This window comes from Rhinoderma darwinii, chromosome 4 (assembly GCF_050947455.1).
Source record: "Rhinoderma darwinii isolate aRhiDar2 chromosome 4, aRhiDar2.hap1, whole genome shotgun sequence".
Lineage (NCBI taxonomy): Eukaryota > Metazoa > Chordata > Amphibia > Anura > Rhinodermatidae > Rhinoderma > Rhinoderma darwinii.
In genome coordinates this window covers 282,943,845-282,967,561 of record NC_134690.1, presented here as the reverse complement: position 1 = coordinate 282,967,561, position 23,717 = coordinate 282,943,845, and the positions used below count along the sequence as shown (strand labels likewise).

General features: G+C 42.7%; 1 protein-coding gene and 1 long non-coding RNA gene across 2 annotated transcripts in view; one reads left to right on the top strand and one right to left on the bottom strand.

The window, feature by feature from the left end:
- The first annotated feature begins 502 nt into the window (after positions 1–502).
- The window catches only part of SFT2D1 (SFT2 domain containing 1), an 87,576-nt gene continuing 64,361 nt past the window's right edge, over positions 503–23,717 (top strand). The window contains exon 1 of the mRNA XM_075864334.1: positions 503–557. Coding sequence (XP_075720449.1) covers positions 543–557 — 15 coding nt within the window. The 5' untranslated portion in view covers positions 503–542. The remainder of the gene's footprint in view (positions 558–23,717) is intronic.
- On the bottom strand, positions 3,288–23,708 carry LOC142761136 (uncharacterized). The gene is made up of 4 exons (XR_012883514.1): positions 23,592–23,708; positions 6,857–6,984; positions 4,131–4,199; positions 3,288–3,444 (listed from the first exon to the last, which is right to left on the bottom strand). It is a non-coding gene; the product is annotated as an uncharacterized LOC142761136 (long non-coding RNA).

Below are 23,717 nucleotides of genomic sequence, written 5' to 3'. Positions count from 1 at the left end.
TTCAGGGCTTCTTTAAAACTGTGGATATTGGGAGTTAATTTGATTGTCTGGGGTAGCACATTCCAGAGGACTGCATTTTAAAATGAAAGCCTTTCTTTATGCTTTTTTTTTGTAGACTTTTTGAGGCATTTTTGACCCTTTTTTAGTAAATGCAAAAAAATGCGGGTTCCACGTCAAAATCCGCACCAAAAAACGATGTATTAACTGGCTCAGCATCTTTATTTTGTTAGTTTACCATACTGTTCTTATTAGTGTCACTTTTTTAATGAGGAATGATGGGAATTTGCAGCATCCACTCTGACTCCAGGATTTCAAAGCTATTTTCAGAACTTCACAATTTTTTTACAGTTACCAAGTATTTTCAAAAGTATGATTGTCATTTTCCTTGCACTTCTGTAAGTGCTTTTAGTGCTGGAAGCGATGAGCTTACATTAGGTTGAATACGGTGTTTCCTGCATCATATTGCAAAAGAGGAAGTGGGAAGGGCTGGATGATCATTGGATAAATTGTAAGCAAAGATAGGAAGCAGAGTGAGCTGAGACATGTCGGATACACAGGTTAGTTCTCACTACAATTTCATTCAATAAATGACTTTACTTAATGTTTAAAACATGTTTAGATCTTCTGGCTGCCTATTTAGACATTTAATTCAGATGAAGATTTAATTTCAATGAACAACTACTCATTTTGCATATAAAGAACTAAACCTCGAAAGTTACTTTCTCCCGTCGGCGTTCTCATTTACAATACCATAAATTGATTCATGCCTGACTCTCCTTCGCTAAAATTTGTGTAAATTTAGAGCGTTGTTTCAGAGTGGAATAGAAATTCCTCGGGTGTGTTAGATGCACAAATTTATAGGTGTGTCTGTAAATCCCAAGCTTCACGCTGGGATCGTTGGCAATCTCGTCCAGATAAGTGCCTTATAATTATAGTAATGTATTGACATTCTAGATGCTATTCAATTAGCCTATGCGATTAGTGAGCTTGTTTCATGATTTTCAGTCCCACCGCTTTTTACTTATATCTTTCCAGAATATATGGCTTGTCCACACGTAACGGAATTGCTGCAGAAAATTTCTGTAGCAGTTCCGAAGAAACTAGCAGAAATTCCGCTGCGGAAAAACCACACCATTTCCTGCAGTTTTTTTACTCCAGAAAATGGTGCATATTTTGCTGCGTCTTTCTCAATGCTGGGAGACGTTGTCATCTCCTCTGAAAAACGCAGCAATTCAGTCCACTTTCCGCAGCAGAAATTAACATGCTGCAGTACGAAAAATACGCACCGCAGGTTAATTTCTGCACGGAAATTTTACGCAGCGTGTGGATGAGATTTGTTAAATCTCACCGACTTTGCTGCCACTGTATTCTGCTGCGTATTTTCCGTCTGCAATTCCGGATGGGACGGAAAATACGCAGCAATAACGTTACGTGTGGACAAGCCCCCAGGTTATGTAAGCCTGTGAAAGTGAATGATACAGCTGCTCTGTATACAGAATACAGAGCAACTGTATCTCAAACAGTATAAATAGTTTTTAATAAAAACTCATTTGTATCAAACACACTGACTGACATTTTTATTTAAAAAAATATAATTTTTTCACGTGCGTGAATCTGATACGCTCATGTGAATGTAGCCTTAGTGTTGTGTAGGCCCCATTCACATGGCCGTAATTTTGATCCACAATTATGGACTGTAATTGTGAATCAAAGTATGGACCCATTGATTTCTATTGCCCATGGACACCTTCCTGTATATTTATGCGAAGGTGTCCGTGCTATAGAAAAGACCCGCAAAAAATACATGTCCTATTTTTTTTATTTTACTGACCGTGCTCCCATTCTTTATAATGGGAGCACGGCCCGCAAATGCGGGTAAGGCCCCATACACACTACCGCGCCCGTAATCACGGTCCGTGATTAGGGGCTTGTCCGGCTGCAGACAGCCACCTGCATTTGCGGCCCGTGCTCCCATATAAAGTATGGGAGCACGTCCGTAAAAAGCAAAAAATACGACATGTCCTATCTTTTGCGGAACCCTTCCATGGCACAGACGCCTTCCTGTAAATATACGGGTAGGTGTCCGTCGGCCATAGAAGTGAATGGGTCCGTAATTACGGACAAAATCTATGGTCGTGTGCATGGGGCCTAACTGTCCATGGACCGTGATTACGGGCACGCTGTGTGCAGAGGGCTTGAAAGGTTATTCCCATAATTGAATGTTATGGAAAATCGCTAGGATCTGCAATAACATTTTGATTGGTGGACTGCAACCGCTGGTTCCCGCACAAATCCGGAGAACTATGTCAAGGTATATTCGTCTTTTTTCGGTAGCAATTTCCTATACAGAGGGTGACCGGGATCACCGCTGTGCAGGGAATTGCAGCACAGCCCCATTAAAGTTAATGGAGCTGTGTTGCAGTTCCCTGCATAGCAGGTTGTCAGTATCGTCATTGTATAACGATAAGAAAAGAGTAGGAGTGTCTGAGGCCCCTTCATTCTAAGGTTTGTGGGGGACCCAGCAGATGGATCCCCACTTATCAGTAAGGGATAGCATATCCTAGCGATATGTCATCATTCCGTATGCTTTGGAAAAAAAAACCTGACCCCTTAGGCTGGATACACACGAGCACATTACATACGTAATGGACGGAACGTATTTCGGCCGCAAGTCCCGGACCGAACACACTGTAGGGAGACGGGCTCCTAGCATCATAGTTATGTACGATGCTAGGAGTCCCTGCCTCTCCATGGAACTACTGTCCCGTACTGAAAACATGATTACAGTACGGGACAGTTGTCCGGCAGCGAGGCAGGGACTCCTAGCATCGTACATAACTATGATGCTAGGAGCCCGACTCCCAGCAGTGTGTTCGGTCCGGGACTTGCGGCCAAAATACGTTCCGTCCATTACGGACGTAATGTGCTCGTGTGAATCCAGCCTTAAAGACCAGGCCTGTTTGGGCCCTAATGACCAAAGCATTTTTTCATCCTTGCATTCCAAGAGCCATAAAAAAATGTTATCCCCTCGATGAGGCTATATGAGGGCTTCTTTGTTGCCAGACGAGTTGTATTATTCTATGGCTCCATTTTGGGGTACATATAATTTATAAATTAACTTTTACTAGTTTTTAATAATTTCCTTTTACAACTTTTTTTGCGTACAGGTCGGTACGAATGCAACAATACCAAATATATTTATTTTTTTAATGTTTTAGAAATTTGCACAAAACATGTTTTATGGAAAAAATTTATTTGTGTGGCTGCAATTCAAGAACCATTATTTTCTTATTTTTATACAATAAATTAGCGTGGGTTCTGCATCACTGTGTTCTGTTAAATCTTAATGCGGTCAATTAAGTATTTTTTTTTTAATAAACTTCGGGGAAATATACCTTGCATTTTCCTACATTGAAATCACTGGTAACATACATTTTGGCCTTCCTATACACCAAAGAAAAAACACAAAATGACAAAAAAACTGTTTGATTTTTGTAATATGGCAGAGAAGTGAAATAATCATTACAATAAAGTTGATTTTTCAAAATGTGAAGCACTTTAAATGTGCAAATCACAATCCTGGCAAAATGGTTCTACCATCTTTACTGCTAACCTTATTTTTCTGTTTGGCCATGTCTAGACGTGGTGGATTTGTTACCGATTTTTGTGTGAATTAAGCATAGAAAATCCGCAACATAAAACAGTACAATGCTACTAAATGGGGCTTTACAAAACCCAACTCACATGTGGCAGGCAGAATGGATTATATGTCCAAGATTTTATGTGGATTTTTGCTGTGGATTTCACCCTTTGCAATACACACATGCCAATTTTCCATGGCCTTAGAAGGTTGTGTCCTCTAATGAAGAAGCAAGGTGGTAATAATGGTGGAAGGTGGTTAGTAATGATGTCAAATGTTTTCCTGTATCCAGGGCCAGATTAAGACTGCCGGCAGTATGGAGCAGTTATTTATGATGAGGCCCCCCACCCAACTAACACAGGGTTCTCCATGGCCATGCTTCTAGGCATTTGAAGCTTAGTACAACCGATTATAAACTGTGCCCCACAATATAGAAGCCAGAGTGCTTGTTAAATGTCCACTAAGTTAAACATTAAAAGCAGTGACTTACATTTGATGCCCATCATTCCTCGCTCAGTACCCATAGATAGTGGGTGGCATGTAGTGACTGTAATTTCGTCTTTGCGAAGTGATAAAAAGAAATGCAGATAACATTACACTCATTGCTGGCTAGGCCGGTTACTCTCATGAAACATAAGCATAATTAAACCAGGTGTCTTAAAAAGAACACGCTATGCTAGAGGCCACTGAGACACCAGTGACCAAAAGTAAAATATACATTATATATAAAATATTTAGAATAAAAGAGTTTTTCTCATCTCATACATTTATGGCACATCCACGGGACAGCACAGCGAGTTACACTGTTTTCGTAACTCAGGAGTCTTATATATTATCTCATATATTTATGGTATATCCACAGGATAGCTAGCTATGCTGTTTAATCCAATTGACTTCTATTGGAGTTATGCAAACAGCTGAAAACAGCCCGCTTGACTATTTCTGTACCTCCCGTCCACCTTAGAAGACTTGACATGTGTGAGGAGACCTGCGTTCTTGAGATGGGTGCAGGTCCCAGAAGTGGTTCCTGCATCTATCAGACATTTATAGCATATCATGGGGATATACCATGAATTTATGAGATGAGATTCATAAAAACATTTAATTACTGCAATATTTCTTCTAAGCAAATAACAGTGAGGTTCTTGGCACACAGTTTAATCAAATTCGAAAAAATTGTGTGAGCCCACCTGCCCTGACAAGGCAGCCTCATTCAGATGGGTACAAGATACTACATGTGCAGCAGTGCTAACCAGTGCTTGCCTGACTAAAAAAATATATTTTTTTGAAGGAAAAGCTGTACAAACTTTGCTAAAAGCAACAGATTCTTGTTAAAAATCCAACATATTAAAATTCTGCATTAAAACATGTTTTAACATTAAATAATAACTACACTTTGATCAAACTTTTGAAACGTCATAGACACATACCAGAAGTGGGCCGGGGTGCTGAGACCGCCACCGTTGCTGAAACGAAGGTGCAGAAGTACTCAGCTGAGAGCTTTGTATCCTCGGCTGTGAGCAGCTCTGCCTGTCAGGCTGAAGACGGCTTATATAGAACGCCTATGAGAGCCGTCTCCAGACTGACGATGAGCACTGCTCTCAGCTGAGTACTTCTCATTTAGGCAGCATATTTCTATATTTAACCCCTTAATGACCGCCAATAAGCCTTTTCACGGCGGTCATTAATGGGCTTTATGCTACAGCGCCGCCGTTCCACGGCGCTTCTTTAGAATAAAGTAAACAGAGCATGGAGCCGTCAAATCTCCCTGCTCTCAGCTGCCAGAGGTAGCTGAGGACTGGGGGCGTCCCTGCTCAACCGGGTGAGATCGATATAAGTATCGATCTCACCCGTTTAACCCCTCAGATGCGGTGCTCAAAAGCGTGCACCGCATCTGAGTGGTTTTGGAGAGAGGGAGAGAGCTCCCTCTCATCCCACCGGCACCCGGCGATAAAATCTGTACAGTGTATTAGTGTACGGACAGGCAGTAATACACTGCAATACAAAAGTATTGCAGTGTATTATAAAAGCGATCGAATGATCGCATATGAAAGTACCCTAGTAGGACAAGTAAAAAAAAAAAGTTGAATAAAGTTAATAAAAAAAAATGTGGGAAAAAAATGAAAACCCCACTTTTTCCCCTTACAAAATGCTTTACTATTAAAAAAACACAATAAAGCAAAAATGTTACACATATTTGGTATCGCCGTGTCCGTAACGACCCCGACTATAAAGCTGTTACATTATTTAACCCGCACGGTGAACGCTGTAAAAAATAAAATAAATACCAATGGAAAAATTGCTGTTTTCTGTTAATCCTGACTTTAAAAAAATTTAATAAAAAGTGATCAAAAAGTCGCATCTACTCTAAAATGGTGCCAATAAAAACTACAAGTCGTCCCGCAAAAAAAAAGCCCTCATACAACTGCATCGGCGGAACAATAAAATAGTTATGACTCTTCAAATATGGAGACGCAAGAACAAATAATTTTGAAAAAAACTTGTTTTTACTGTGTAAGTAGTAAAACATACAAAATCTATACAAATTTGGTATCTTTGCAATCGTAACAACCTGCTGAATAAAGTTATTGTGTTATTTATACCACACGGTAAACAACGTAGATTTAGGGCGCAAAAAAAAGTGGTGAAATTTCAGCTTTTCTTCTATCCCCCCCCAAAAAAACTTAATAAAAGTTAATGAGTAAATTATATGTACCCCAAAATGGTGCTATTAAAAAGTACAAATTGTCCCGCAAAAAACAAGACCTTATACAACTATGTCGACGCAAAAATAAAAAAGTTATAGCTCTTCAAATGTGACGATGGAAAAACTTAAAAAATGGCATGGTCATTAGGGCCCAGAATGCAAGCAGGGGAAAGGGGTTAAAGGGGTTGTCCAGGACTCTAAAAAAGTGTTGTTTTTTTAAACAGCATAACACCAGCCCATGGGCTGCGTCTGGTATTGAAGTTCAGCTCCATTTACTTAAATGAGGATGAACTGAAATAGGAGGCCGCCTATGGACAGAGCTCTTAGCATATTTCCTTGAGGCTGGTGTCACAGATTTTTGTCACAATTTTTTGAGCCAAACACAGAAGTGGATCCTAAAAGACGGAAAAGTATAAAGAAAAAACTGTGTTTGGCTAGAAAAATTGCTCAAAAACTGAACCCCCTTCCTATCTAGTACAGTGTTAGAAATAAGCCAATTGACTACTTACCAATTGTAAACTACACCAAAAGGACAAGTTCAATGCTATGCCCGCTGGGCAGCAGGCACACAGGAGATACAGGTAGAAGGAGCCTGGAAGCTACACCCACCAAGTTGTGGTCAGGTTCTTCACGTCACCTAAAGAAAAATGTAAATACGTTAGTTAATACAGCTACTTTTCAACACATTAGTCAGTTCCTAACCTGCCCCACCTCATGATTTACTTAGTAGCATCCTCTTCAATTGCACCATGCCAATCAAGTATGAGCCCATCCCCCAAAATGACTTTCCAATTGAAACAAGTGATCTTGACCTACCCCACTCTGTTTAATACTACACTGTCTACACATCTACTCACCAGTTGTAAACTACACCAAAGGCACAAGTTCAATTTTAGGCCTGCTGGTGACGGTGGGGCGGTGCAAGCATCAACTGGGCATGAGGCAATGTCAAATTAGCATGTGCGGCCTGTGACGGGGCCCAGCCGGCAGACTATGTATATTAACATAATATGTATCTATACCAGGGGCAATGTTAGTCTCTTATCAGATCAGGGGCACAAGGCCCAAAACATGCACCACCCCCAAACAAAAATAAATAAATATATAGATCTAAAAGACTACGACCCCTATAGCTACACCACTGAATAGAATTATATACATTGTCTCAGCAGACATTATCAGACATGATAGGATTAGATACAACAGTTCAGCAGTGTCACACAATACTTAATTAGATACAGCGGATCAGCAGACAGCATATTGCCGCCTGTAGATAGTGCCACACAGTGGCCCCTGTAGAGAGTGCCCCACCTCCCTCTGTAGATAGTGCCACACACCTCACTGTAGGCAGTGCCACACACATTCCCTGTAGGTAGTGCCACACACATCCACTGTAGGCAGTGCCACACACATCCACTGTAGGTAGTGCCACACACACACACACACACACTGTAGGTAGTGCCACACACACACTGTAGGTAGTGCCACACGCACACACTGTAGGTAGTGACACACATCCCCCTTGTAGATGGTGCCACACAGCCCCCCCTTGTAGATTGTTCCATACATCCCCCTCTTGTAGATCGTGCCATACACCCCCTCTCCCTTTAGATAGTGAAACACACACCTCCCTGCATATAGCGCCCCCAAGAAAAAAAAAAAGAAAAAAAACCTGTACTCACCGTGCCCGGGCCGTTCCAGCGATGAACCGAGCTCCAGCCTACTCAGCCACATTAGGCCTGAAGTGTACGCCAGAGCGATGACGTCATCGCGCCTGCGCAGGGATCCAATCCCTGTGTTCTATAGGTTGCAGCGAATAGCGAACAAGTTCGCTATCTCCATGCAGCTCTGTCATTGTATTCAATTGTACCTGCATCCTGAGAACGCAGGTACAATTGAATATGGAAGTCGCCGGGGGCTGGGCCCCCCCTGAGCAAGAGGGAACGCGGGGCCTGGAGCTGGAGCTCCAAGAGCACCAATTATAATCAGGCCCTGCCTGTATCATGGAATAGGAGCCAGAAAAATTCTAGGGAGACACAAGCTGCTTACAGCAAACCTGAAATCGAATTTGGGGATCTGGTGTGCACTCTAAATGCATTTTGTAAATGCCCCTATCTTAATTGCTCTTTAAAGAGAAACTCCAGTTATTGCTAAGAACATTATTATTTAGAAGATACACAGATGCATTTTCTATAAAGGTAGAATGTGGCAGAGTAATAGCTCTGTAGCTTTTAGAAATGACAGTGTACCATAGCTATGACTATGTTCACATAACGCTGTGATGGACGACGATTCGAATGGGGTCTGACAAATCCCATTAACTTATAACGGGGTCTGTCTGGGTTCCATCAAAGGTTTCTGTCATTTTAGTTTAAAAAATTACAATATCCTCAATGGAACCCCTAATGGAAGGACTCAACGCAAATGTGAACATAGCTTAACTCCTGGACCCAGTCCTAAATAAGTGAGCAGAGCACCATCACAAAAAAAAATTTATATACATCTGCGCTGTACCCAGAAGCTACCTGCAAACTTTAAACACAATGTGTTTAAAACTAAAATGCAAGAAAAAATTTACCCCGCTAGACATCTCTACAATTAGTGGCGTAATTATAGGTGACTAAGGCTGACGCAGTTGCGACGGGGTCCCATAGACCAGGGGGTCCACAGACTTACCTGCCATATCAGGGCCTTCAGAGGCTGGCACACAAGGACCAGACGCTGACCAGCATCAGGATGTTGTATGCGGCACTGCATAAAAGGTCCTGCCGCTAAGCTGTCCTGCTGCTACAGCGCATACAACATCCTGATGCAGGATGGGTCAGGACCCTGTGAGCCAAGCACTGAAGAGAAGCCAGGAGCGAGGAGAGGTTAGTAAATACCTGATATTTGTTTGTCTTACTTTGGTCTTATTCATTTTAGGGTCTGATCTAAAGGTCTGTGGTCTGTTTGATTTAGGAGTCTGGGGTGTGATTTAGGTGTCTGATCTTCTTATCTGAAATAAATTTAGTGGTCTAGGTTCTGAATTTCGGGGTCTCAAATTGTCTGAGTAATTAGGGGTCTGGTCTGGAGTCTATATTAATTTGGAGGTGTAATTAATTTAGGGGTTTGATTTAGGGATCTGGGGTATGTTTAGTTCTCTAATAAATTTAGGGGTTTGTGGTCTGATCTGGGGTACATTACCGCAGAAAGACAATAAGATTTCTCAGTGTCCAGTACAAAACATTTCTTGGTACAAAAGAGTAAGCAGTGACATAATAGACATCAACAGTATAGTGCATGATCGGAGCAAAGTAACCATAAAAATGTGTGAGCAGATTTAAAAATGAAAACTAGGATATACACTACCGTTCAAAAGTTTGGGGTCACCCAGACAATTTTGTGTTTTCCATGAAAACTCACACTTATATTTATCAAATGAGTTGCAAAATGACTAGAAAATATAGTCAAGACATTGACAAAGTTAGAAATAATGATTTTTATTTCAAATAATAATTTTCTCCTTCAAACTTTGCTTTCGTCAAAGAATGCTCCATTTGCAGCAATTACAGCATTGCAGACCTTTTGGCATTCTAGCTGTTAATTTGCTGAGGTAATCGGGAGAAATTTCACCCCATGCTTCCAGAAGCCCCTCCCACAAGTTGGATTGGCTTCATGGGCACTTCTTGCATACCATACGGTCAAGCTGCTCCCACAACAGCTCTATGGGGTTGAGATCTGGTGACTGCGCTGGCCACTCCATTACAGATAGAATACCAGCTGCCTGCTTCTTCCCTAAATAGTTATTGCATAATTTGGAGGTGTGCTTTGTGTCATTGTCCTGTTGTAGGATGAAAATGGCTCCAATCAAGCGCTGTCCACAGGGTATGGCATGGCGTTACAAAATGGAGAGATAGCCTTCCTTATTCAAAATCCCTTTTACCTTGTACAAATCTCCCACTTTACCAGCACCAAAGCAACCCCAGACCATCACATTACCTCCACCATGCTTGACAGATGGCGTCAGGCTCTCTTCCAGCATCTTTTCAGTTGTTCTGCGTCTCACAAATGTTCTTCTGTGTGATCCAAACACCTCAAACTTCGATTCGTCTGTCCATAACACTTTTTTCCAATCTTCCTCTGTCCAATGTCTGTCTGCTTTTGCCCATATTAATCTTTTCCTTTTATTAGCTAGTCTCAGATATGGCTTTTTCTTTGCCACTCTGCCCTGAAGGCCAGCATCCCGGAGTCGTCTATTCACTGTAGACGTTGACACTGGTGTTTTGCGGGTACTATTTAATGAAGCTGCCAGTTGAGGACCTGTGAGGCGTCTATTTCTCAAACTAGAGACTCTAATGTACTTGTCTTGTTGCTCAGTTGTGCAGCGGGGCCTCCCATTTCTCTTTCTACTCTGGTTAGAGCCTGTGTGTGCTGTCCTCTGAAGGGAGTAGTACACACTGTTGTAGGAAATCTTCAGTTTCTTGGCAATTTCTCGCATGGAATAGCCTTCATTTCTAAGAAAACTAATAGACTGTCGAGTTTCACATGAAAGCTCTCTTTTTCTACCCATTTTGAGAGTTTAATCGAACCCACAAATGTAATGCTCCAGATTCTCAACTAGCTCAAAGGAAGGTCAGTTTTATAGCTCCTCTAAACAGCAAACCTGTTTACAGCGGTGCTAACATAATTGCACAAGGGTTTTCAAGTGTTTTCTAATCATCCATTTGCCTTCTAACCTAGTTAGCAAACACAATGTTGCTGGAAACGAGCCTCTATACACCTATGTAGATATTGCATTAAAAAACAGCCGTTTGCAGCTAGAATCCTCTCCAATGGACGAGGTACTGGAGGGAGCCTTGGACTATCCTGCTGTCCACAATCCTGGCCATTCTACCCCTTCAGGAGTGAGAACAGGGACCGGAGGTTTCCTCGAGGTAGCCAAGGACGGGGAGCAGCTTTTCAGGAGGGAGGCATGGAACACGTTGTGTATATGAAAGGACGGGGGTAACACCAGCCGGAAGGAGACAGGGTTAAGGACCTCAATGATCTTGTACGGCCCTATATACCGGGGAGCAAATTTTTTGGCCGAAACTTTAAGGCACAAATTTTTTGAAGACAGCCACACCAGATCCCTGACCACAAACAAGGAGTTAGAAGAACGTCTCTTATCTGCATGAGTCTTTTGGATACTCTGGGACGCCTCAAGGTTCTTCTGAACCTGACATCTACCTCGGGATTGTTGGAACCACCAGGTGAAACGGAGGAGAACCGTGGATTAAAACCAAAATTACAGAAGAAGGGGGAGACTGACCCATTTATTAAGGGAGAATTCGGCGAGGGGAATGAAGGAGACACAATCATCTTGACAGTCCGAGATAAAACACCTTAAATATTGTTCTAGAGACTGATTAGTCCTCTCAGTTTGGCTATTAGTTTCAGGATGGAAGGCCGAGGAGAAGGACAGATCAATCTCCAACTTCTTACAGAAGGCTCTCCAAAACAATGAAACAAATTGTAGCACTCTGTCAGAAATAATATTGACAGGAACCCCATGGAGACGCAGGATGTGTTTGACAAATAAGGTAGCTAACGTCTTGGCATTGGGTAGTTTCTTGAGGGGTACAAAGTGGGACATCTTGCTGAAGCGGTCTACTACAACCCACACCACGACTTGCCTTGGGATGGAGGCAGATCGGTGATAAAATCCATGGAGATATGGATCCAAGGTCTCTGGGGAATGGGCAAAGAACATAGTAAGTCCGCTGGTCTTGGACCTAGCACAAGTTTCACAATCGGCAACGTAGGCCTTAACGTCTTTAAGCAACCCAGGCCACCAATAGGTTCTAGAAATGAGGTGCTTGGTACCCAGGATGCCTGAATGGCCAGATAGTGCAGAGTCATGATTCTCCCTGAGTACCCTTAGCCGGAATTGCAGTGGAACAAACAGCTTGTTCTCAGGAAGGTTCCCGGGAGCTGAACCTTGATCAGCCGCAATTTCGGAGGCTAAGGCAGAATCAACAGAGGATATGATTATACCTGGGGGCAAGACACAAGCAGGATCCTCCTCAGGAGGAGGGCTGGCCATGAAGCTACGCGACAGTGCATCAGCTTTAATATTCTTAGACCCAGCCCTATAGGTGACCACAAAGTTGAATCTAGTAAAAAACAACACCCATCGAGCTTGTCTCTGGTTTAGCCTCCGGGCAGATTCTAGGAAAACCAGATTCTTGTGGTCGGTAAGGACCGTTACCTGGTGCCTAGCCCCCTCCAGGAAGTGGCGCCACTCTTCAAATGCCCATTTAATGGCTAAGAGTTCGCGGTTGCCAATGTCATAGTTACTCTCAGTGGGGGAGAACTTCCTGGAGAAGTAGGCACAGGGAAGGAGATGGTTGAGAGATCTAGTACCCTGGTACAAGACAGCACCCACTCCCACCTTTGAGGCATCAACCTCCACAATGAATGGCTCCATTTGGTTACGCTGAATCAGCACTGGGGCAGAGATAAAGCACCTCTTAAGGACCTCAAAAGCCTGAACCGCCTCTGGAGGCCAGTGGGGAAGATCAGCACCTTTGCGAGTAAGGTCCGTAAGAGGCTTAGCGATGACCGAGAAGTTAGCAATAAATCTCCTGTAATAATTAGCAAACCGCAGGAAGCACTGTAAAGCCTTCAGGGAGGCAGGTTGGACCCATTCCGCCACAGCCTGAACCTTGGCAGGGTCCATGCGGAATTCGTTAGGAGTGAGGATTTGACCCAAAAATGGTATCTCCTGCACCCCAAACAAAGAGTTTGTTTCCCGAAGGGCCTGGAGCACCTTCCTGACATGCTCAATGTGGGAGGACCAGTCCTTGGAAAACACAAGTATATCATCAAGGTACACTACAAGAAATACCCCCAGGTAGTCTCTTAAAATCTCATTTATGAAATTCTGGAAGACTGCGGGAGCATTACATAACCCAAAGGGCATGACGAGGTATTCGAAATCACCTTCGGGCGTGTTAAACGCAGTCTTCCCCTCATCCCCTTCCCTGATTCGGATAAGGTTATAAGCCCCCCGAAGATCAAACTTAGAGAACCATTGGGCCCCCTGAACCTGATTGAAGAGATCAGGAATCAAAGGAAGGGGATACTGGTTCCTTACAGTGACCTTATTCAAGCTCCGGTAATCGATGCATGGCCTAAGACCACCATCCTTCTTCCCTACGAAGAAGCCAGCACCTACCGGAGAAGTAGAGGGGCGAATGTAACCCTTGGCCAGGCTTTCCTGGATATATTCTCTCATGGCTTCACGTTTAGGACAAGAGAGATTAAATATCCTACCTTTAGGGAGCTTAGCTCCTGGTACCAAATCGATTGCGCAATCGTACTCTCTATGAGGGCGTAACTCTTCGAAGGCATTTTTTGAAAAAACATCAGCAAAGTCCTGAATAAACTCAGGTAGGGTGTTCACCTCCTCAGCGAGAGAAACAAAATTGATAGAAAAACAGGAAGTCATGCATTCATTACCCCATTTAGTAAGATCCCCAGTATTCCAGTTAAACGTGGGATTATGCATCTGCAACCAAGGAAGGCCTAAAACCAAATCGGACAATAATCCCTGCATCACAAACACAGAACACTGCTCCAAATGCATGGAGCCAACCATGAGTTCAAATACAGGGGTATGGTGCGTAAAATAACCATTAGCAAGTGGAGTGGAGTCGATACCCACTACCGGGACAGGTTAAGGCAAATCAATCAATGGTATAGCTAGAGACATAGCAAATTCCACGGGCATAATATTAGCAGAAGACCCTGAATCCATGAAGGCACTACCGGTGGCAGACCTTCCACGAAAAGAGACCTGAAAGGGAAGCAAGATTTTATTAGGCTTCATATTTACGGGAAATACCTGTGCGCCAAGCGACCTCCCCGATGGTGAGGAGATTCTTTTTTGCTCCCTGTAGGAGCGAAATCCCTAATCCCGGCCACAGCGTTACCGAACCTGTGGCCAGGGATTCCACACCAGGAGAAGTCCCTGACTTCACTGTCCATATATGGACAGTGACGTCAGGGACTTCTCTTGTAGGTAGTGCCACACAGCCCCCTTGTACATAGCACCCCTGTAGATGGCACTCCCCTTCCTGTAGATAGCACCACTGTAGGGGACCACTCCAGGAGAAGTCCCTGTCCATATATGGACAGTGACGTCAGGGACTTTTCCTGAAGCGGAATCCCTGGTCACAACAGCCGTCCTTGAAACAGCTGTGGCTGGTGATTCCGCTCCAGAAGTCCCTTACGTCACTATATGGAGAGTGATGTCAGGGAGTTCTCCTGGAGCGGAATTACGGGCCGCTGTGGCCGGGGATTCAGCTTCCGCGGACCACTCCAAAAGTCCCTGACGTCACTGTCCATATATTCTCTTGGCGCGGTCCCCTACAGTGGCCCTATCTACAGGAAGAGGGGGTGGCATCTACGGGTGGGATGACATGTACAAGGCGGCTGTGTGGCCCTACCTACAAGGGGGCTGTGTGGCCCTACCCACATGGGGGCTGTGTGGCACTACCTACAGGGGGCTGTGGCGTTATCTACAGAGTGAAGTGTGTGGCATTATCTACAGAGGGCAGTGTGTGGCCTTATCTACAGGGGGCTGTGTGGCATTATCTACAGAGAGTAGTGTGTGGCATTATCTACAGGGGGTTGTGACAGTATCTACAGGGGGCTGTGTGGCATTATCTACAGAGGGAAGTGTGTGGCAAAAAATTGTCAAATTAAATTCATTCGTTTTTAAAACGGACAGGGAAAAAACTAATGCAAAAAGGGTCAAAATTGGCCGATAAAAACAGAAACACGGCCCGGAACGGATGCAAAATGGCAGAGAAAAACTGACCAAAACGGCAGTTTTTTCGGCCGACACTCAGACCCAGTCCGTCTTTAATGGCCATTTGTCATCCGTTTTTCATGGCCGTTAAAAAAAACGGATGGATTTCATCAGTTTTTTTTGTGCCATCCCCCCAAGGACACCACAGTGCCCAAGTAGATAGTCCCTGCAGATAGTGCGCACTGTACATAATGCCCACATAGGGCCAGTGCCCAAAAAGTACCAGTGCCCACATGCTGCCACAGTGCCCATTGTCGATAGTGCCACAGTGCCCACATATAGTGACATAGTGCCACGGTGCCCACGTATAAAGTGCCAGTGCCCACATAGTGCCACAGTATCCACATAGTACCACAGTGCCCATATATATAGTGCCACACCACCATATAGTTCCGATGTAGATAGCGCCAAACCCCCTCTAGATAGCACCAAACCCCCTGTAGATAGCACCAAATCCCCCTGTAGATAGCATTGACCCCCTGTTGTTAGCACCAAACCCCCTTATAGATAACACTCCCTTGTAGATAGCACCCCCCCATGTAGATAGCGCCACTTTAGCTCCCTGTGGGAGCGGAATCCCTCTGACCGGGGATTTCGCTCCTAGACGGAGCCCCTGACGTCTCTGTCCATATATGGACAGTGTCGTCAGGGGCTTCCTCTAAGAGCGGAATCACCTGCCAGAGCGGGGTCTGGACGTCGGGGATTACGCTCTTACAGGGAGCTACAATGTTGCTATCTACAGGGGCGGTGTTATCTATGGGGGGTGGGGCTTTGCTATCCACAGAACGGGTGCTATCTACATACAGGGGGAGCGGTTGGTGCTATCTACAGAGAGGGCCCCTGATGTCACTGTCCATATTTGGGCTTTCCCAAGACAGGAGTACCCGGCCAGAGATCTTGCGATGCTCTGGCCGGTGACTCCATAGTTCAAAGCCCCAACAGCACTGTCCATATAGTAATGTCAAGGACTTCCACGGGCTCAGCACTCAAAGTAGCGCTGTGTCCAGTGAGTCCTCGGCCAGGATCCGTTTTTACCGGCCGTTACAAGGATTGATTCCTTAAAAACATCCGTTAAAAACTGATCCATGATTCCATGGACTTTTATATGAGCCGCCTGGCCATGAAAACAGCCAAAAATAGGAAGTCCTATTTTTTGACGGCCAGTTTTCACGGGCCGTTAAAAAAATGGTCATGTGAATACACCAATAGAACTTCACTGTTCTGAAAACGGCCGTCGCACGGCCGTTTTTCACTGTCGTGTCAATGTAGCCTTAGTGATTGTGCCTCCTGTACAGCACGTCCAGAGTTGCAGAGACTGGATGAAAGAGGAGGCATTTATTTTCCTGTCGATACAGCTGTATGAGGGATGTTTTTTGCAAAATGAGTTGTATTTGCTAATGGCATCATTTCGGATACATGTACAGTAACTTACTGATTAAATTCTCTTAACTTTTTTGGGGGGGAATGAAAAAACAACAATACTGAAATTTTTCCGCTATTGCCTGCGGCATCTAGGGGGTTAAACACAGAACTCCAACCCTGGCTTTTTCAGCATGATGTTGTCTGCATATTACAGCCGGCACCTGCTGCTAATGGTGCAGGCAGCGCTCCTGTGCCCATGTCATCAACAGGACGTAACTGTACGTCTATTTGTGATAAAGGAACCTGCAGTATGGATGTACAGTTACATACATTTGAGGGAAGAGGTTAATGGGGTTGGCTGCTTGGCTGTATAATCTTTACAAATGTCTGGGAAAGTGCAATATAGGCAGCTTACTAATGTATACTCATGAAAAGTGCGGCGCTGTTTTATCACTCCGTAAAGCCACGCCCCCTGGTTAGGAAAGTCTCCTCCTCCTGACAGCATGCCGTTCCTGTCCAGAAAATGGCCACAGATGGAGGGTTATGTAAAGCAACTCATCCAGCAGCAACCTCCATTGGAAAAAAAAGAGCATGTGCTAGCTTCCTGGATGTCCAGGACCTATTCAAGTGTAGCAAATACTATCTTCTGCGCTTGCGCAGGTACTTGGCAGGATCGGCATGCAGTAGGGGGTGAGACTTTGCTAACCAGGGAGCGTGACTTCACAAAGTGATTAAACAGTAAAACACTTCTAATGAGTATACTGTATATGAGTACGTTGCCTATATTCCCCTTTCCCACATATTTGTAAAGATTATACATAAAGCGGCCAACCCCTTTAACCCCTTAATAACCGCCTATACATGTTTTCACGGCGGCCATTAAGGGTACTTATGCCAGAGCGCCGCCTTTTCACGGCGGCGCTTTGGTATAAGATAGCTCGCCCGGGAGGCTCTTAAACTCCGTGGACTCAGCTACGGAGGTAGCTGAGGCCTCGGAGCACAGACCGAGGCCCGTTTTGTCCGGTCTTCGGTCACATGATCGCCGTTATTCAACGAATTACGGCGTTCACTGTAAAAACAGCGGCGGTTCGAATAAATTCTGAGAAAGGAGAGAGATGGTCTAAATAAGGGCCAGCACCCCCGATCATTCCCCCCCGCCCCGTCCGACCCCCCGTACCTGATCCGGATCTTCAAGATGGCGTGACTGATTGCCACGTCACAATGGCAGAACACACAACACAATGTAGGTAGGTGTAATGTGTTCTAGCAGCGATCAGAGCTGCAAGTCTAAATGTCCTCTAGTGGGACAAGTAAAGAAAAGATAATAAAAATGTTTTCAAAAAGTGTAAAAATGAAGATTATAAGTTACAAAAATACTTCTTTTCCTATAACAAGTCTTTTATTATAGGAAAAAAATTAACACATTAAAAAAGTACACATATTTGGTATCACCGCGTTCATAACGACCCCAACTATAAAACTATAATATTATTTTTCTCGCACAATGAACACCGCAAAAAAAATAGTTAAAAAGCAAAGGTAGAATCACTATTTTTTGGTCACCACCCCTCCCAAAATATACAATAAAAAGTGATCAAAAAGTTGCATGCACATTAAAATAGTACCAATAAAAACTACAACGCGTCCCGCAAAAAACAAGCCCTTAGGGTATGTGCACACGATGAGAGGCTTTTACGGCTGAAATGACAGACTGTTTTCAGGAGAAAACAGCTGCCTCGTTTCAGCCGTAATTCCTCCTCCTGCATTTTGCGAGTCTTCTCTGACAGTCGTAAATTTTGAGCTATGCTTCATTGAGTTCAATGAAGTACGGCTCAAATTACGTCTGAAAGAAGTGTCCTGCACTTCTTTTGACGAGGCTGTATTTTTACGCGTCGTCGTTTGACAGCTGTACACAGAAAATTATTTATTTTATAAATAAGTGATTTTATTGCGCAAACGCTGCAAAACATGAAAAACCTATATACATATGTTATGGCCGTAATCCTACGGACCCACAGAATAAAGTAAAATGGTAATTTATATCCCAGGGTGAAAGACGTAAAAAAAATAATAATAAAAACCATTGTCTGAATTTATGGTTTTTGGTCACCTTGCTTGCCAAAAAATTGAATAAAAAGTTATCAAAAAATCGCATGTTCCCCAAAATGGTACCAATGAAAACTACAGATTGCCCCGCAACAAATAATCCCTCACACAGCTCCGGTGCTGAAAAATAAAGACGTTCTGGCTCTCAGAATATGGCGATGCAAAATGTGCAGAGTGATCCAAAAGCGGATAAGATTGGGCACTTTTATCAGTGCGACGCTGGCCACATATCTGCGGATTCTTGTTTATTTACCCCATTATTATACCCTCTTATTATGCCCTGATGTACTCCGCACAGCTTACATATGCCCCCACATTATAAACTGAAATACCAGCAAAATGCCAAACAGAACTATTACCAAGCTAACTCTGCGCTCCCTCCCTTCTGAGCCCTAGAGCGTGCCCTAACAGCAGTTTATGTCCACAGATCTGGCATCGCCATACCCGGGAGAACCCGGTTAATATTTTATGAGGTATTTGTCTTCAGTGGCACAAACCGGGCATAACATATAGTGCACTATAATGGCATATCAGTGGAAACTTTAAATTTTCACTCTGCACCATCCGATTACGCTGTTACAGGAGCCTGTAAAAATTACAATATACTGCAATACATTAGTATTGCAGTGTATTGTACCAGCTATCTACAGATTGCTGGTTCAAGTCCCCTAGGGGGACTAATAAAATGTGTAAGAACAAAAGTAGATTATTATTAGTGAAAAAAATGAAAAAATTTTTAAAGTCCAAAAAAAAAATACCTTTTCACATTTTTTCTCTAAAGTTATGTAAAAAAGTACACAAAATTGGTATCGCTGTGTCTGTAAAAGTCCAAACTATTACAATATAGCATTATTTTACTCGGTGAACGCCGTGAAAAAGAAAGAATTTAAAACTGCAAAATCGCTGTTTTTTGGTCACCTTGGCTCTACCAAAAAATTTAATAAAAAGTGCCAAAAAATGGTACCAATAACAACTACAGCTCGTTCCGCAAAACATAAGCCTTCACACCACTCTATTGACGGAAAAATAAAAAGTTATGGCTCTTGCAAAGCGTGGAGGGAAAAACTAAAAGGAAAAAATGGATCAGTCTGGAAAGGGTTAATTACTTTCTAATGAAAAAACATTTATGACTATGTGGGGTATTGCCGTACTCGGGAGAAATTTCTTTACAAATGTTGGGGTGCTTTTTCCTCCTTTATTCTTTGTGAAATTGAAAAAAATCAACATTTTAGTGGAAATAATGTTGATATTCAATTTCACGGCCTAATTCTAATAAATTCTGCAAAATACCTGTGGGGTCAAAATGCTCACTATACCCGTGTTTCCTTAAAGAGGCTCTGTCACCAGATTCTCAAATCCCTATCTCCTATTGCATGTGATCGGCGCTGCAATGTAGATAACACTTCTGACTCTTTTCTTTGAGATTTCCAGCAAGGGAAACGAAATCTCGTTTACCTCCGTAATCTCGCGAGATTACGCGTGGCTTGCTGGAATCTCACAGAAAAGATTCAGAAGTGTCAGGATTCTGAATACACATGACGTCCAGGCTGGATTTCATGTGTATTCATGATCAGGACACTTGATTAACGTTAATCTCTGTGTATGTGGCTGCACATCGCTGCTGTGTAAATGAATGGAGAGGAGTGTATGACGCTGACTGGTCACTGATTGGTCAGCGTCATACACGTAAACACGCCCAGTTAAAAACACAATACACGCCCAGTTGGACATAACGAAAAAATAAACGCCCAATTGTCCATTTCAAACCTCATTTGCATATATATAAAATAGCTCATAACTTGGCCAAAAATGAACGTTTTTAAAAAAACAAAAAAAAAACGTTACTGTTATCTACATTGCAGCGCCGATCACATGCAATAGGAGATAGGGATTTGAGAATCTGGTGACAGAGCCTCTTTAAGTGGTGTAGTTTCCCAAATAGGGTCACTTTTGTGTGGTTTCCACTGTTTTCGTCTCTCAGGGTCTTTGCAAATTCTACATGACACCCGAAAACCATTTCAGCTAAATTTGAGCTCCAAAAGCCAAGTAGCACTCCTTCCCTTCTAAGCCCCGCTGTGGGTCCAAACAGCAGTTTATTACCACATATGGCATATTTCCGTAGTCAGGAGAAATTGTTTTACAAATGTTGGGGTGCTTCTCCTTTTTTCCTTGTAAAAATTAAAAATGTCTGTTTTTTCAGAAAAAAAGTAGATTTTTACCTTCACAGACGAATTCAAATGAATTCAGAAAAACAACTGTGGGGTCAAAATGCTAACTTTACCCCTAGAAAAATTCCTTGAGGGGCGTAGTTTCCAAAATAGGGTCACTTTTGGGGGATTTCCACTGTTTTGGTTCCTCCAGTGCATTGCAAACGTGACATGGCACTGAAAACTATTCCAGCAAAATCAGAAATCCAAAAGGCGCTCCTTCCCTTCTGAGCCCTGCTGTGGGTCCAAACAGCAGTTTATTACCACATATGGGGTGTATTGCTATAATTGGGAGAAATTGCTTTACATATGTTGGGGTGTTTTTAAATCCTTTATTCCTTGTAAAAATTTAAAAAAATTATGTTTTTTTTTAAAAAAAAGTATATTTTCATCTTCACATACTAATTCAAATAAATTTTGCAAAAAAACTGTGGGATCAAAATGCTAACTACACCCCTAGATAAATTCCTTGAGGGGTGTAGTGTTGCAAAATGGGGTCACTTTTGGGGGTTTTCCACTGTTTTGGCACCACAAGACCTCTTCAAACCTGACATGGTGCCTGAAATATATTCTAAATAAAGGAGGCCCCAAAATCCACTAGGTGCTTCTTTGATTCTGAGGCCAGTGTTTCAGTCCATTACCGCACTAGGACCACATGTGGGATATTTCTAAAAACGGCAGAATCTGAGCAATAAATATTGAGTTGCATTTCTTGGGTAAAACCTTCTGTAGTACAAAAAATAATATTACAAATGAATTTTGTAAAAAATGAAATCTGTAAATTTCACCTCTACATTGTTTTAATTCCTGTGAAACGGCAAAAGGGTTAAAACTCATTCTGAATGCTGTTTTGAATACTTTGAGGGGTGCAGTTTTCAAAATTGGGTGATTTATGGGGACTTACTAATATATAAGGCCCTCAAAGCCACTTCAGGACTGAACTGGTCTCTGAAAACATTGCCTTTTGACATTTTCTTGAAAATATGAGAAATTGCTGCTAAAGTTCTAAGCCTTGTGACGTCCTAGAAAAATAAAAGAATGTTCAAAAAACGATAAATATAAAGTAGACATATGGGAAATGTAATTATAATGCAAGGAGAAAGGAAGGAAAGGATAGAGGGGGAGGAATGGACAAGGGGATAAGGAGTACACATAGGATAACCATTGGTAAATAGGCACTTGGCTCAGCGTTTTTATAAAAATATCAAAATGTATTAACAATGAGTTAAAATATAACAGGAAATAGCACTAAGTGCGATCCTGTATTAACCCGTTAGTGACCAGCCCATAGTCTTTTTACATCGGTTACTAACGGGCATTATTCCGATGCCATAGACTTTTTACGTCGCGGCATCGGAATAAGTAAACAGAGCGCCCAGCTAGTAAAAGTATTAAAAACGCCCCGATGTACACACATAATACACGCCCACTTGGACTTTTACTTTTAAACACACCCACTTGGACTTTTGCAAGCCTCATTTGCATAACTACAAAAATGGTCATAACTTGGCCAAAAATGCTCGTTTTTTAAAAATAAAAACGTTACTGTAATCTACATTGCAGCGCCTATCTGCTGCAATAGCAGATAGGGGTTGCAAAATCTGGTGACAGAGCCTCTTTAATGGAGAGGAGTGCATGATGCTGATTGGTCAGCATCATACACTCCTCTGTACAACGCCCACTTGGTGGAAAGTAAAAGTACGCCCACTTGGGCATTAAGAAACTCATTAGCATAAAGCAAAAATCGCTAATAAAGTCGTAAAAATATATTGTTTTTCTAAATAAAAAGCATTACTGTCACCTACATTACAGCGCCAATGTTCTTATGTAGGAGACAGGGCACTTATAATGTGGTGACAGAGTCTCTTTAACTATTTCATTTTTCCATCAACATAGCTGTACGAGGGTTTTTTTTTTTTTTTTTCACGAGACAGGGAATATTTTTAACAGCATCGTTTTGGGGTACATAAAATTCATCGAATAACTTAATTTTTTGAGTAGAAATGGAAAAAAACAGCAATTTTACAATTGTTTTTTGGGGATTTGCTTTTAGTGTTCACGTTGTGGTATAAATAATATAACTTGATTCCGATGCGTCTATACGATTACGGCGATAGCAAATGAGTACGTTTATTTCTTTTTTACCACTTTTGCACAATAAAGACACTTCTTTTGGAAAATAATTAGTTTTTGTTTCTCTGCATTTCAAGCCATATTTTTCTTTTTCAGTTGCTTTATTTTTTTAATCAGACGAGTAAAAAGTTCTTACTATGACCATTTTGTGGTACAAACAAATTTTTCATTCCCTTTTTTCAGGCGTTAGGATGAACAAAATTCTGGCATTATTTTTTTAGTATGGATCGTTTTGGATGCAGCGATATCAATTTTGTATAATTTTTAAAAACGTAGACTTTTCCCATAATAAAGCATTTTATAAAGCGGTTTTGGGGACTTGAAGATGAGATTGTTTACACAATACACTGCAGTACTTATATAGTGCAGTATATTATGTCCGTCGGGCCCCATGAACACGGCCTTAATTTTGATCCGCAAGTTTGTGCCTGCAAAAAACACCGTGTGAACAGGGCCTTAGCCTCCCAGCTTCCGGGAGAACACATTGGCAACCCGTAATTGCGTCGCGGGTGCGCCTACGTGAGGGAAACCCGTTGTAGCAGTCTCAGCTGGAGACCGGCTGCAGGTAGCGCGGACTCAGCTCTTGAGTCCGTGACATACTTGCTATGTGGGAACTAGTTACCACCCCAGCTCCGTAGATGTGCGGTAAGAGAAGGCAAATGGCGGCTCCTGCTACTTCCGCAAACGCGCTGAGGGAGGGGCTAACGCTCGCCGTTCTTCTCTATA